Source organism: Pieris rapae, chromosome 16, assembly GCF_905147795.1.
Source record: "Pieris rapae chromosome 16, ilPieRapa1.1, whole genome shotgun sequence".
In the NCBI taxonomy this organism is placed as follows: Eukaryota; Metazoa; Arthropoda; class Insecta; order Lepidoptera; family Pieridae; genus Pieris; species Pieris rapae.
Genome location: NC_059524.1, coordinates 6,653,907 through 6,665,994, shown reverse-complemented (window position 1 = coordinate 6,665,994; position 12,088 = coordinate 6,653,907). Strand labels below are relative to the sequence as shown.

The window sequence follows — 12,088 nt, the reverse complement described above, 5'->3', positions numbered from 1 at the left end:
TTGTAATTTACTTCCTAATGAAACCTATTTGTAGCCTAACCTTGTCCTACGATACAAAATTTACTGTCATTCTATAAATTGCAGTAGGTATTTAACTTTCTATGTAAATACCTACATAATTTTGGGAAAGAATACCAAAAGACATTTTTGTCATTTTATTGAACTTTATAGAAGAACTTTAAATACAGTTCAAACAAAATATATCTTAATATACAACTGATAATACACTAATGATATCTACATAATAATTAAAAAATAAACGTTAAAACAAAATATTTCTTACAACATTTGGTTGGTCTATTGACGGCACCAAATTCATTGGTATAAATGCCTCTTTAGGAGGAATGGTGCAATTAATTTATGGTGATAAAATTTATATTACATTTACTAATACTAGTGAATTAATCACTCTTGTCCGAAACCCTCCGTTTCTTCGATCGCAAAGTTTAACTTTTCGCACAACTGTTCGTAGCTTTTGTAGGGAGGCAAGTCCAGGCGGTTGAAGCAAGTGTGCGATCGAGGCAGCCAAGTGTCCTTGCCGACCTGTTAAATATTTTTTATTATCATTTAGACCATAAAATTAAATTAATTTACAAAGAAGTTAAAATATAAATTCACCAATATGACTGTCATCATGTCAATATATGTCAAGGGAGGTAGATATCACAAAGTAAAAATAATTTAATTAAATGTTTCATAGCGATTCATAAGTTTTTCTGGTATAATTAAACAACGAAAAAAAGTCAATTTATAAAGTAAAAAAAAATAAATCTATAAGATAGAATAAATTACCTTCTCTATACAAAATCGTTGAGGTCCATTAGATCCCATGAGTTCTGCGAAACCGCCGACGGGAACTCGACACGTGCCAGTTACGAACTGAAGTAATCTTGCGCGCTTTTCGTTATCCATTTGTCGAACAAACTAAAGCAATGAAAAATATAATTTTTTTTTTAATTAAATTTAAAAAATTAAAAAATTTAAACGAAAAATAAAAATTGGTTGAATTGGAACATAATATACCTAGTTACTCCCTTAGAAATTAAATCAACTAATACTAAAAACAAAATTATGGAATTTAATTTTTTTAAACTATTCCGAGAAAAGGTGATATATTATAAGTACTATAAATAGCTTCATATGGAGAAATCAGAATTAAACATTATAAAAATAATTAAGAAACTATTTTATATTTTCGTTAAATTTAAGACAAAGTCTTTCAAATATATCCACTTTTGCTAAAAAACGTTTCCCCCTATGAGTTATGATAATTTCATTTTGACTTTCATTGTGGTAGATATTTTGGGTTTGGGCGCTAATTGTCTTTAAACACAAGAAATTGAACAAGTTTGTCTTGTAAATTATGACGGCGAGTAAAGCATCTAATATCACCCATTATTACTTTCCTTGACTTCATAAAAAATTCGCTAATTTACAACAGCGAATAAAACTTTTGTTGCTACATTTAATATATTCGAAATATATTTCGAATAACAATTGTTTATTTCATGTAAGGCTAGATTACGCTTTATGATATTACGTTAATTAATGTATAATTTAAAAAAAAAAATCAACGGAAGAAAGTCCTTTAGTCGAAACAAACGATTCGAACTAGACCTAAGATAGTAATTCCTTTTTTAATTTAATCATGGAGTAACCACAGATTAAGATATATTCTCATCAGAATTGAAATATGACATACCTGCCAGAACCAAGCGACCTGTTTGCTAGTGCGCGTGTAATGTCGGTAAATGGTATTCCGTTGCCAATCGTCTACATCAACTTCTTGCATACCGCACAGCATCAGCTCCAATTCGCGCTCGTCGAAGTATTTTAACCATTCCAGGGGAACCACCTGTGTTAAAATAGCCAATCAATTAATAATTAAAATACCCGTGTAAAAAAAAACCAAACTAAAACATATCAAGTGGAATTGCTATTTTTAAATTAATATTTTAGTGTATTTAAATTTACCAAAACCAGAGACTTTCATAATAATGCATCATTTTAAATAGTCGGTTTTATTTTTACTAAGAGAACAAAATTCGGATTATACTTGATATAAATGTAGATTCTATGACTTTATCTCGAGGAATTTGTAAGCAAGCGATGTTTACAAAACTCATTACCACCTTTTTGTAATCGGTTAAAAAAATGAACTTTTAAGTCACCTATAATTATTTAAATTTTATATTAGTTTCTAAGCAACATTTAACTTGTGGAGTTAATACCTTTGACTTGTATGCTATTTACCTATCTTAAAATGGAATTAGATTTACAAATAATTTACTAGAAAAAAATAAAATGCTAAAAAGCTTAAAAATAATGACCCATACCAGACATACTGCATTTTTTTTTTTTCGTTTTCCATACCTCATTAAATCCATCTAAGAAAGCCGTTGTTTGTTCCTCTATTCCTCTTGACATACGCCACTGAGTCACTAATTGTAGGTACTGCTCTTTATTTGCCTGTAAAATAAAATAAAATACAATTTATATATACGCGATTATGAACCAGAACCATGTCAAACACTTTTGTACATTTTTAAATACACCATAAAATTCTTAAAAAACAAAATAAACCAAAAACATGTAAATTGATGAAAAATAATCGCATGATTGCTGGGAGTAGTTAAACTAATTATTAAATTTGTTACAAGATATATTCAACGTCTAGAAACCAAAGACTCAGTCAGGAATATTAAAGAACTATTTGAAAAAGTGTTTGGTACCTCTTAGGTTTGGGCCACAGAATGCCTAACACACGCCGTTGACATATTCCGTCTAAGGCATGCCATGTGTTAAATTCCCATAAATTCAAATTCAAAATCATTTACACACTTACACTATGAACACTTATGAACGTCAAAAAAAGAAATTTAATGTATTTAAATTCTTCTAATTTTATTTATTCACACTTCGTTGCAATGAAACACAAATGACACAATACATAAAAATTACAAGGGATGCAAGAGGCGGCCTTATCGCTAACAAGCGATCTCTTCCAGGCAACCCTAGAAAGAAAATATTTGAGAACTGGCAGTTTAGGGCAATTTTACATTTACTGCCAGTTCTCAAATCATATAGACAGAGAGTCTATTTTAGGGGAGTTCAAACCTTTGAGGGGTATAATTTTTATAACAAAATCTCACCTCAGTAACTCGCTCCTTATCACCAGCAGGTTTTAACTCGTGATGTATAACTTGCCCGAGCACCTCAAAATCGACACTAAACCACATCTCAAGTCCACACTCATCTATGTCATTATCCTTGATCCACACCAAGGAGTTATAAAATTCCGGATCGATGGACTCAATGTCCTTCATAGTCAGCTTCTTGTTCAGCATCCGCTTGTAAAATGGCATCGTGAAGCCGGAGTATATGAATCTTCCGTGGTATAAGGCCATTGCTATGAACCGTCCTATGAACTTGAAGTAGAGAAGGTGGTCGGGATTGACGTAACTCGCTGGGTTTATTTGAAGGCTGTAGTTGTTTTTGTTCGCGTATTCGAAGAGACAGTACATGGGATTTAGGACTTCGTGCGAAAGGAGGAAGAACCATTCTCGGCTGACACCACCGTAGTCTAAGCCTTCCTCGCCGCGGAATATTATGTACAAGCGACGTCTTAACTCATATGCGGGTAGCCTCATTATCTGAAATTATTCAATTTTACTCAATCATTTGAAGAGTAGAACATAATAATATGTGGGCCTGATCCCTGATTTCAGAAGCATGGCCTACTATTTAAGGTTGAGCTCACGAACAGCCTTCGCCAACAATTACCATATTTGTAATACGTTTGGAAAGACAGAGCGAGGAATGTGAGATGTTCTTATTTTTTAACGCCCAAACCCAAAATAACCTATCTCAATCCATTTTTGACCATCTGAGATCTTAATCTATCCGTCGCCAAAAATGTATTGTCTTCGCAGGGTTTGGTTATTGGGATGCAGATAGAAGATCGATCGAGTGTTACGGTCTGATTGTTTTATATCTGAGATTGGGATTAGTTATTGTAGTATAGTAAATTTTTAAATATAGCATTTTCCCAATCCAAAATATATATATTTATATAAGCAGACTATTATATATTTGAATATAAAAATTTAAGTTTCTTTTTAAAGTACAAATTTCCTTATGCATTTGTTTATTAATCTGTTATTTATAAAAGGTGGAATGTCACTAATGCGTTTTGTTTATAAAATAATTATAGTTAACTCAGCAACACTGGCTTTCTACTGCAAAAAAAAAACTTGCCCAAATCATTTATTTTTTATCTATTTACCTGGTGATAGGAATCTTCAAACAGCGTCTGCCGTGACAGAGTGATCTTAATATGGCTGGGCAGAGCGTTACTCTGACAGAGATAACGGAACTGACTCAGCTTCCATCGGAACGAACGCTCGTACGCTCGCGGCACTCCGTATGCGCCCTAAAAATATAAAGAATATACTGGATTTAATGTTATCTCATACATTGATACACTTTGTAGTATCACATCCTCTCTAACAATCAAATTTGATGAATACAGTGAAACTCCATGTAACGTGCCTCGAAATCACTCAGCTTTGGTTGGATTAGCTTGTCTTCCATACAATAATACAGTCTACATAGCATTTACACCCACCCTCAATAACGATAATTAAATAATAAAAAGTACGTTTTAGTTACCGAAAGTTAACTAGTTAGGTAAAATAAATTAATACTCCGGATCTGTGCATGTTATTTTGTCGCTATACTTTCCTAGTCCGTAATAAACTTGAGAATCGGCACGTTTCGGACTTCCTAAGAAATCCGTTCTTTTGATTACAAATTAGGATTGCATTAACGTGCTTTATCACGAAGATCAATATCGTAAGATACGAATAAGATAAGTAAAAAAATACAACATAATTTTTGTTTTATGTAATGACTAACACTAGTCTAAAATAAACTTTTTCTTTTTCTAATACAGATTTTCTTCTATCCATTTAAAGACAACTCTTTGGAACGTCAAAATATGCAGTCGATTCAGTGTCGTTATATAGAGTTTACACTGTAGCAAAGCATTACCTACTATTTGTAGGAAATTGATTAAATGTTTAGCAGTATACCTTCTTTTGTTTGTCACAAACCGAAAATCCTTAGAATGATCTTTACGTTATCATTTTATTAAATGTTATTAATTTTATTGGAATTTACGCAACATAGGACAACATTCTGAGAGACTCGGATCTGCTTTCATTTATATAAAGCAAATAAGATATAATAAGTACTCTCAAATATGTGCTCGCTACTTATACCATTATACAAAAACGGTCATCAAATCCTCCTGCAACAGTATCCCTAAAATCCATGGATCCAGCTCTTCAAGAGATGTATGTTGTAATCACTTTGGGAAAGGGGGCGGGAACCGCTTAGTTATTACAAAAGCCACTTAACTGAAGACAATTTACAAAACTATCTTACGATGGCAATTCCTACAAACCTGTGGTCCCTTAGGCGCTCCGGGCCTGGGGTCCTGGAAGGTGGTAGTCCTGGTGTTGTGGTCAACGAAATATCGCGTCCCTTCTTCAGTAAACCGGATTTCCCAACCAGCCGGTAAAGCCTCTTCTAAAGCGCTTATTTCTTGCCCCTACACACAATTTCATCAGATTTTAATAGTTATGTAACATTTGGGCGAAAAAATTAGTAAGAACGCGATACCAGCTTATTTTGCTAAATATATTCAATCTCATCTGCCTCTTTTCATAACACCGTATACACAATTTGCTAGAAAGAGACGAACGTGTAGTTAAGTGTTATTCTGGCTAGTACAGTTTTTATGAATAAGAAGGTCAGACGAAGTATATGGTCTTAATCGATTTATTGTAAATACACAATCGAGTGTGGTCGTGTCTATCTATGTGCTCACTTAACACCCGCTCGTACGATGAAGGAAAACATGGTGAGGAAACGTCAAAAACGTCAGGCACAGAAGGCGATCACGAAACATACAGACATCTCCAGCCCTGACATTGAAACGGTTTTAGAGCTGTAGTGGTAATACACACACAATCCTGAATACCAACCAAAAATGTAAAAATTACAAGATAAAAGATTAGATATAGGGCCACTTACCTTTTTTTTTTTTTTTTAATTTATTCAATACATGTGATAAAAAAATACATGAGGGGTACATGCAAATAACCATGCGCTGAAACCAACAGATTTAAGTGCGGCATGGTGTGGTCGCTGCTACTCGACTGTTTGATTACATAATTAATTTAAGACTTACATAGTATCTTATTTTATAGCATAAAGTACAGTCATACGCCAACATTTCTAGATACAAACAAAGTGCCGGAAATATGTCTATACAACTTTAATGATAATATTATTACGTTCATTTTGTTACACAATATTAAGTCAGTCTTAATGAATTTTAATGGATCCTTGCAATGATATAGCTTGTACAACAGAATAACACTTAGCTACAATTTTTTATCGAGTTTTTTACACAGTTATGATCTATTCTTATCTGTATATTTTTAAGCATAACGGGACAAATACCTGTGTCCTTGGATCCTCCCATTGCGTGGTACGGTTCTTATGATTCACAAAGTATACACGTCCATCTGGTTGAACGCGTCTCTCCCATCCCGCTGGCAAAGCACCGAGGCCGTCTTCGCTCGCTTGACTCGTGCTAGCCGTTGCGCTAGTGCTCACATTTGCGTTGCTGCTTCCACTTGTACTTGGCGGTGGGGCCGCTACGTTCGTGCTGCTTCCTATAATTATTTGCTAGTCTAACAAAGAGCATTTATGATCTACATACATGTCTAAAAAGATTTAATTTACAATATGTTGTCTTTTTACAAATATGTCGGAATATATTCATTTTCTCCCACGTTAAATCTTATGAATTTGTGTTGCTGTCTCTTTTTACTGTCGCTTTTTCCGTTGCATACAGTTTATAATCACAAAGATTCTAAAGAAGTTTTAGTTCAAAAATGAATAATAATAATACATGTAAAAAAATATTTAAATGTAACAGAGGAGCCGTTCAAGTAGGTATTTTAAGTAAGTTAGCAGATTTCGTAAGCAGATTTACTGAAATTTATCCCCTCCCCTCTTCACGTCAGCAAAAGTAAGCAAAGTTATAAATTTTTTGTAGAAATTCTCGAAAATGCATTTCCTTTTCAAGCATAGGCAATGCGTCGGTAATATGTGTAAAAATTAAATAATTAATATTGACGTAATCACCAAATAAGAAATTCAAATACCCCCTGTACGTCATACTTGAACGGCCTCCATAGTTATGTTTTGTTAATAGTAGGTTTAGGGATATAGTTACATACCTTCATTTGTTCTAAATTAGTCTAATTTTAACAATGGAATAATATTCATCGCATATTAGAAAGAGTGACGGAAATTTTACTACCACGCGATTGGTTGTAATATTTCTAATGAGTTCTACGCCCTCAATTTTTAAAACTCAGTAAATGTTAAAAAAAATGAACTACATGTATGTATGTAAGCAACTTAACAAAAAGAGCCATTTGTGAGTCAACAGTGAAACTATTAATAAATGTTATGTTTAAATTAACGAAACGTTAAAAATAGCGCCCTATGTACATATTATTACAATTTTACAGTGCCGGGGTCGCAAGACAGTTTTACTAATAAATCTTTTTTGGCTTCTTCGTGGGTCGACATCTGAATGGGTGAGAATCGATGATGTAAACAATAATAATCAAATAATTTTTCTTAGACAAGATTTTTTTACATTGGCATTAATGTTGATTGGTTGTAATTGAATTCTCTCTTCTGTTAATATTATTTATTTATTTATTCGAAGAATACCTGCAGCTTCCTGTTCATGATCCTGATTGGGCGGATGCGGTGGATGCGGGTGCGGGTAAAGGAATCTCTGGTTGCCTTGGGCGACCACGTGTCTCCTCTCCCCGCGCCAATGTTGGAATCTGGCCAATCTCTCTGTATCCGGTCGTTGCCAAGTCGTAGTACGCGTGTTATGATCGACGTAGTATACGCGACCACGTCCGTCTCTTCGGACCTCCCATCCGGTGGGCAGAGGCTGGGGCCGCTCCCAGGAGGTCGAACGAGTGTTGTGGTCTACATAGTATCTGTTGAAGATACAATAAAAATATTATGACGTAACGCTTTCAAATTTAATATAATGAAAAATAATTTTCAATATAAATAGCGATCAGCACGGTAAGAAACGAGTATGTTTTGCGCTTTCGACTTTCGCCAAACTAAAAATAAAACATACATTCAATGTTTTCTTTATTACATATCTACTGTTTTTATTTTTATAAATATATATTTATATATATTACTAGCGGATCCGACAGACGTTGTCCTGTCTATACGTCTTTAATTTGAAAATTTCAAACTTTTTTTAATAAGCTAAAACATTCTGGACCATTTTGATGAAAATTATTATTCAAATGTTATGACAATATCTAACGATCCAGCACATGGTCTACAATAACACAATGATAACAAAACTTTTTTTTAATTTGATCGCAGCGCTAACTGTCGGGACAGACTAAAATTAAAATTCGAATATTATTTAAAATTTGACAGTGCGATGGTAGCGCCGTCTGTCGGATCCAATGTAAAACATTCCAAAATCAACAACTACTAATTAATTAAAAAAAACATTGTCCAGCGGACAAAATTATGAATCTAAACCATTCTCGAATCTCCACGAACACACACAAAAAATTTCATCAAAATTGGTCCAGTCGTTTAGGAGGAGTTCAGTCACATACACACGCACACAAGAAATATATATATTAAGATTATTTTGTAAAAAAATATAAAGAATAATCATAGGTAGACAAGATACTTATGAAAAAATTCGAAACTAATTTTGAAAATTTTGACTATATCATTCAATCATGTTTACAGGAAAACTTCACAAGAAAATTATTTTTTATTTGTTTTTCCTTATAACATATTCAGGTGTTAATAACATATTAACACTTTAATATGTAATGTAATCGGCTTGGTGACTTTGTTCAAATAAAGTTACTAAAACATTTACTAAGCACTAAAATATTCCTATACCATCATTCACTACACTATGACATTCTATTAAAACATAATGCCTCAACTTTCAGTAATATTTACCTTCTTCCATAGACGTCATATCGCATTTCCCACCCTGGGGGTAATGGTTCCTCTGGGGTACTGGTACTGTTGGCTGTAGTAGGTTGAGCCTGTGGGGCCGGGTGCACTGGAAGAACTGAGTGCGCGGGCGGAGGCTCTGTCTCGTGGGACGGCCCCGCCCCGTCTGATGTTGTCACTGCCCCGTTAATATGTGGAGGAGGCCCCGGAGGTGGCTGATAGGAAAATCATATATCACTTTTAATTAAAATAATATTAACATATAATTATATAAAATTATATATTTAATAAAATTAATATTTATTTATAAAAATATTTATAATGATAAATATATAATTTTTTTGTTTTTGTGGTAAAGGGAGGCAAAATAATTCATATATTTAGTAACACTTTTTGACGAATTTTGTACATTTCGAGTATATTCTTCTATTATACAAAATTTTTAGTATGCAATCACTGGCTATATTACACCCGTGCTAGGATAGTCTTTAAGTACATGTAAAATAATAATTTAATATAATATAAATATCTATACAAAAATTATACAATTTACTTACCCTTAAGTTAGGTGGCCGTGCCATAGACCTCATTGATTCTAATGTAGCACGTAACCTGTTTCTGGCTCGTACACCATCATTTAGTGGACTTCTAGCACTCAGCTGTTCACCATACAATTCATGAGTTTGGCTCAACACCGCCGGCTCCACTCTTAGCCCATCAAGAAGTAGCACCAATTCAGCAGATTTTACTTCTGTGTTTGAACTTGAGTTATCCTGTGATACAGTTTTCATTAAATCTGAAAAGTAGAACATTTAATATTATGCAAACTGACTTAAAACTATTATGTAATATTCTTTATACTTTCACATTTCTGTGCCCTGATAATTTTAGGATGAATGGATGTTAGCTTAAATGCAAAGCAAGAAGCCACTGGTTAAAATTATGGTTATATCATTATTAAGAAAGGTATAAAACTGTTTTGTTTGTTATTATGTAACAAAAAGAATGTTTTTATAGACAAATGTAAATATTTATCATAACAATCTTGTAGGCAAACACAAAAAATATCTGAATAAATCATAACGGCACTTTATCATATTTGTTCCAGATGCTATATATAATATTCTTTAAACCCCACTTCAGATACTTAAAATTTTTTTAAAAGCTAAGTCTAACACATAAGTACTGAACCAGCTCATTTTGTTACATATTTGAAAAAAATACCTATTGTCATCTCCACATTTTCAATTTTCCCATTGAAGTACAAGAGGACTTTTAGGAAATTTACTCTTTTTTCTCCAAGAATATTGTCTTTTCTAAAACTATGGTGGTCTGCCAATCGAAATGTTATTTTTGATAGAGGTGTCACCAACACTGTGAACTCTTCTTTCCATTTTGGATGTAAAGTGTTCTTAATAACTTCAGTCTTCCTTGAAATGTTATCATCTATGATAACTTGTAGATAGGGATTTGGTTTAAATAGGCCAGTGCTTCTTATATTTGCAGATTCAACTAAAACAAAGATCAACATTTTCAATACTGAACAATTGTACATCTGATAGTACTGTACTGAATAGTACAGGGATAATAGAAGCTGAAAATGCACATCACAAAGAATACTAGTCTTGTCCCAGAAAGTTTTCTAAATATGGGCCTAATATACTGCCACTTCAAACTTCAAATTTATTAGATCATTACCCTGGTAAATATTGAATAAAACTTTAAAATTAATAACATTCATATATTATTTAATATCAGCTAAAAGTTGTTTAATAATGTTACCTGTCAAACTCAATTGATGATATGTAGAGAGAGAAGTGGGGGCTGCAAGTGGCTGACTGGTTTCAGACATAATGGAATGTTTATTTCATACTGTTTCATAAATTCCACATTTTAAGATCACTAAATATCTGCAATATACCAATTATATGTTAAAAGATATCCAACTGAGATTTAACTGCTTATAAATAACAATATACTTGGAAATATATCAAGGTTATGTTAATAAATAATCATTAAAATATTCTTATATCTTATCTGCTCAAAGAATAAGCATGAATAATATTATATGTATAACATAGTCTTGTATTAAAATATACAGTATACACTTAAAATTCTCATATATACATTTATGATAAAAATAAGCCATTAAATAATAGTCAAGACAATTTTAAATTTGTTGAATAGAAGCTGATTGAATATACCTTGATTTACTTATAAAGAATGATATTAATAATACCTATGATAAGATTTTTTTATTCTAAATATGATGTAGTGTGCAAAAGGTTGATAGCTCATAAAGTTATAATTCGCTAAATCGATACTATAATTGCAAGAAACAGCAGTTTATAATTGTAACTCTACACGTATTTTATTTGGCTTCATATTTCACTTTATTCGTAAGCACAATATATAAATGCACACCAAATATTTATATTAATTTCTTACCGAGAATAAATGTGACGATTGCAGAAAATCTTTTAGATTAGGTCATTATCGTTCTCCCTTATCAAATTGTCTGAAAGGAAATGAACATCGAACAATATCGTGAACACCGTATGCACTTAAAAATTAACAAAAACAGTCTTCTCTCTACATATCATTAAAGTTGTAAAGTTCTTACTTGCCAATTATTAACATTTTTATAAAATTTATTATTTTATCAATAATAAACAAAAAATAATCCTAAATTAATAAATTAGTCACAAGTTGATACTTGATTTTTTACAGTTTACCATAGACTGTGAAAAATGTCAAACTTACTATAGTCTACAGATAACTACTTCAGTTAAGGAGCTAGCGAGCAAAATATTTATATGATTTGCTCATGTGGCAGACTTTTTAAATAGCGATAGTTATACGAAAAGGAACATTAAGGCCTATGTCTACCGCCTCTTTAAATAAAACGAACAAAACTGAGTCTTTGTACTTTGTAGGGTTTAACTTAACTTTTGTTGGATGTTATTGTATATAT

General features: G+C 32.4%; 1 protein-coding gene across 2 annotated transcripts; it reads right to left on the bottom strand.

Moving 5' to 3' along the window:
- Positions 1-142: 142 nt before the first annotated feature.
- LOC110998666 (E3 ubiquitin-protein ligase Su(dx)) lies at positions 143-11,832 on the bottom strand. 2 transcript variants are annotated; one of them, XM_022267415.2, is made up of 15 exons: positions 11,738-11,832; positions 11,563-11,632; positions 10,897-11,024; positions 10,339-10,626; positions 9,672-9,910; positions 9,118-9,329; positions 7,822-8,102; positions 6,532-6,746; positions 5,468-5,614; positions 4,286-4,432; positions 3,153-3,653; positions 2,374-2,469; positions 1,703-1,855; positions 793-924; positions 143-543 (listed from the first exon to the last, which is right to left on the bottom strand). In XM_022267415.2, the coding sequence occupies exons 3-15, from the start codon at positions 10,964-10,966 to the stop codon at positions 406-408; spliced, it is 2,619 nt and encodes an 872-aa protein (XP_022123107.1). In that variant the 5' UTR covers positions 10,967-11,024; positions 11,563-11,632; positions 11,738-11,832; the 3' UTR covers positions 143-405. The 2 variants fall into 2 exon arrangements, with proteins under 2 accessions (XP_022123107.1, XP_022123106.1); XM_022267414.2 differs by having other exon boundaries at positions 11,563-11,798.
- Positions 11,833-12,088: the final 256 nt, after the last annotated feature.

Bases quoted from the DNA above. Each gene is read 5' to 3' on its own strand.
- LOC110998666 (XM_022267415.2), bottom strand. From the start codon at position 10,966: ATGTCTGAAACCAGTCAGCCACTTGCAGCCCCCACTTCTCTCTCTACA. The intron at 9,911-10,338 runs GTATTTTTTTCA...TCTACTTTTCAG, and splicing joins AAATGTGGAGATGACAATAG to ATTTAATGAAAACTGTATCA. The intron at 3,654-4,285 runs GTAAATAGATAA...GAATAATTTCAG, and splicing joins TTGAAGATTCCTATCACCAG to ATAATGAGGCTACCCGCATA.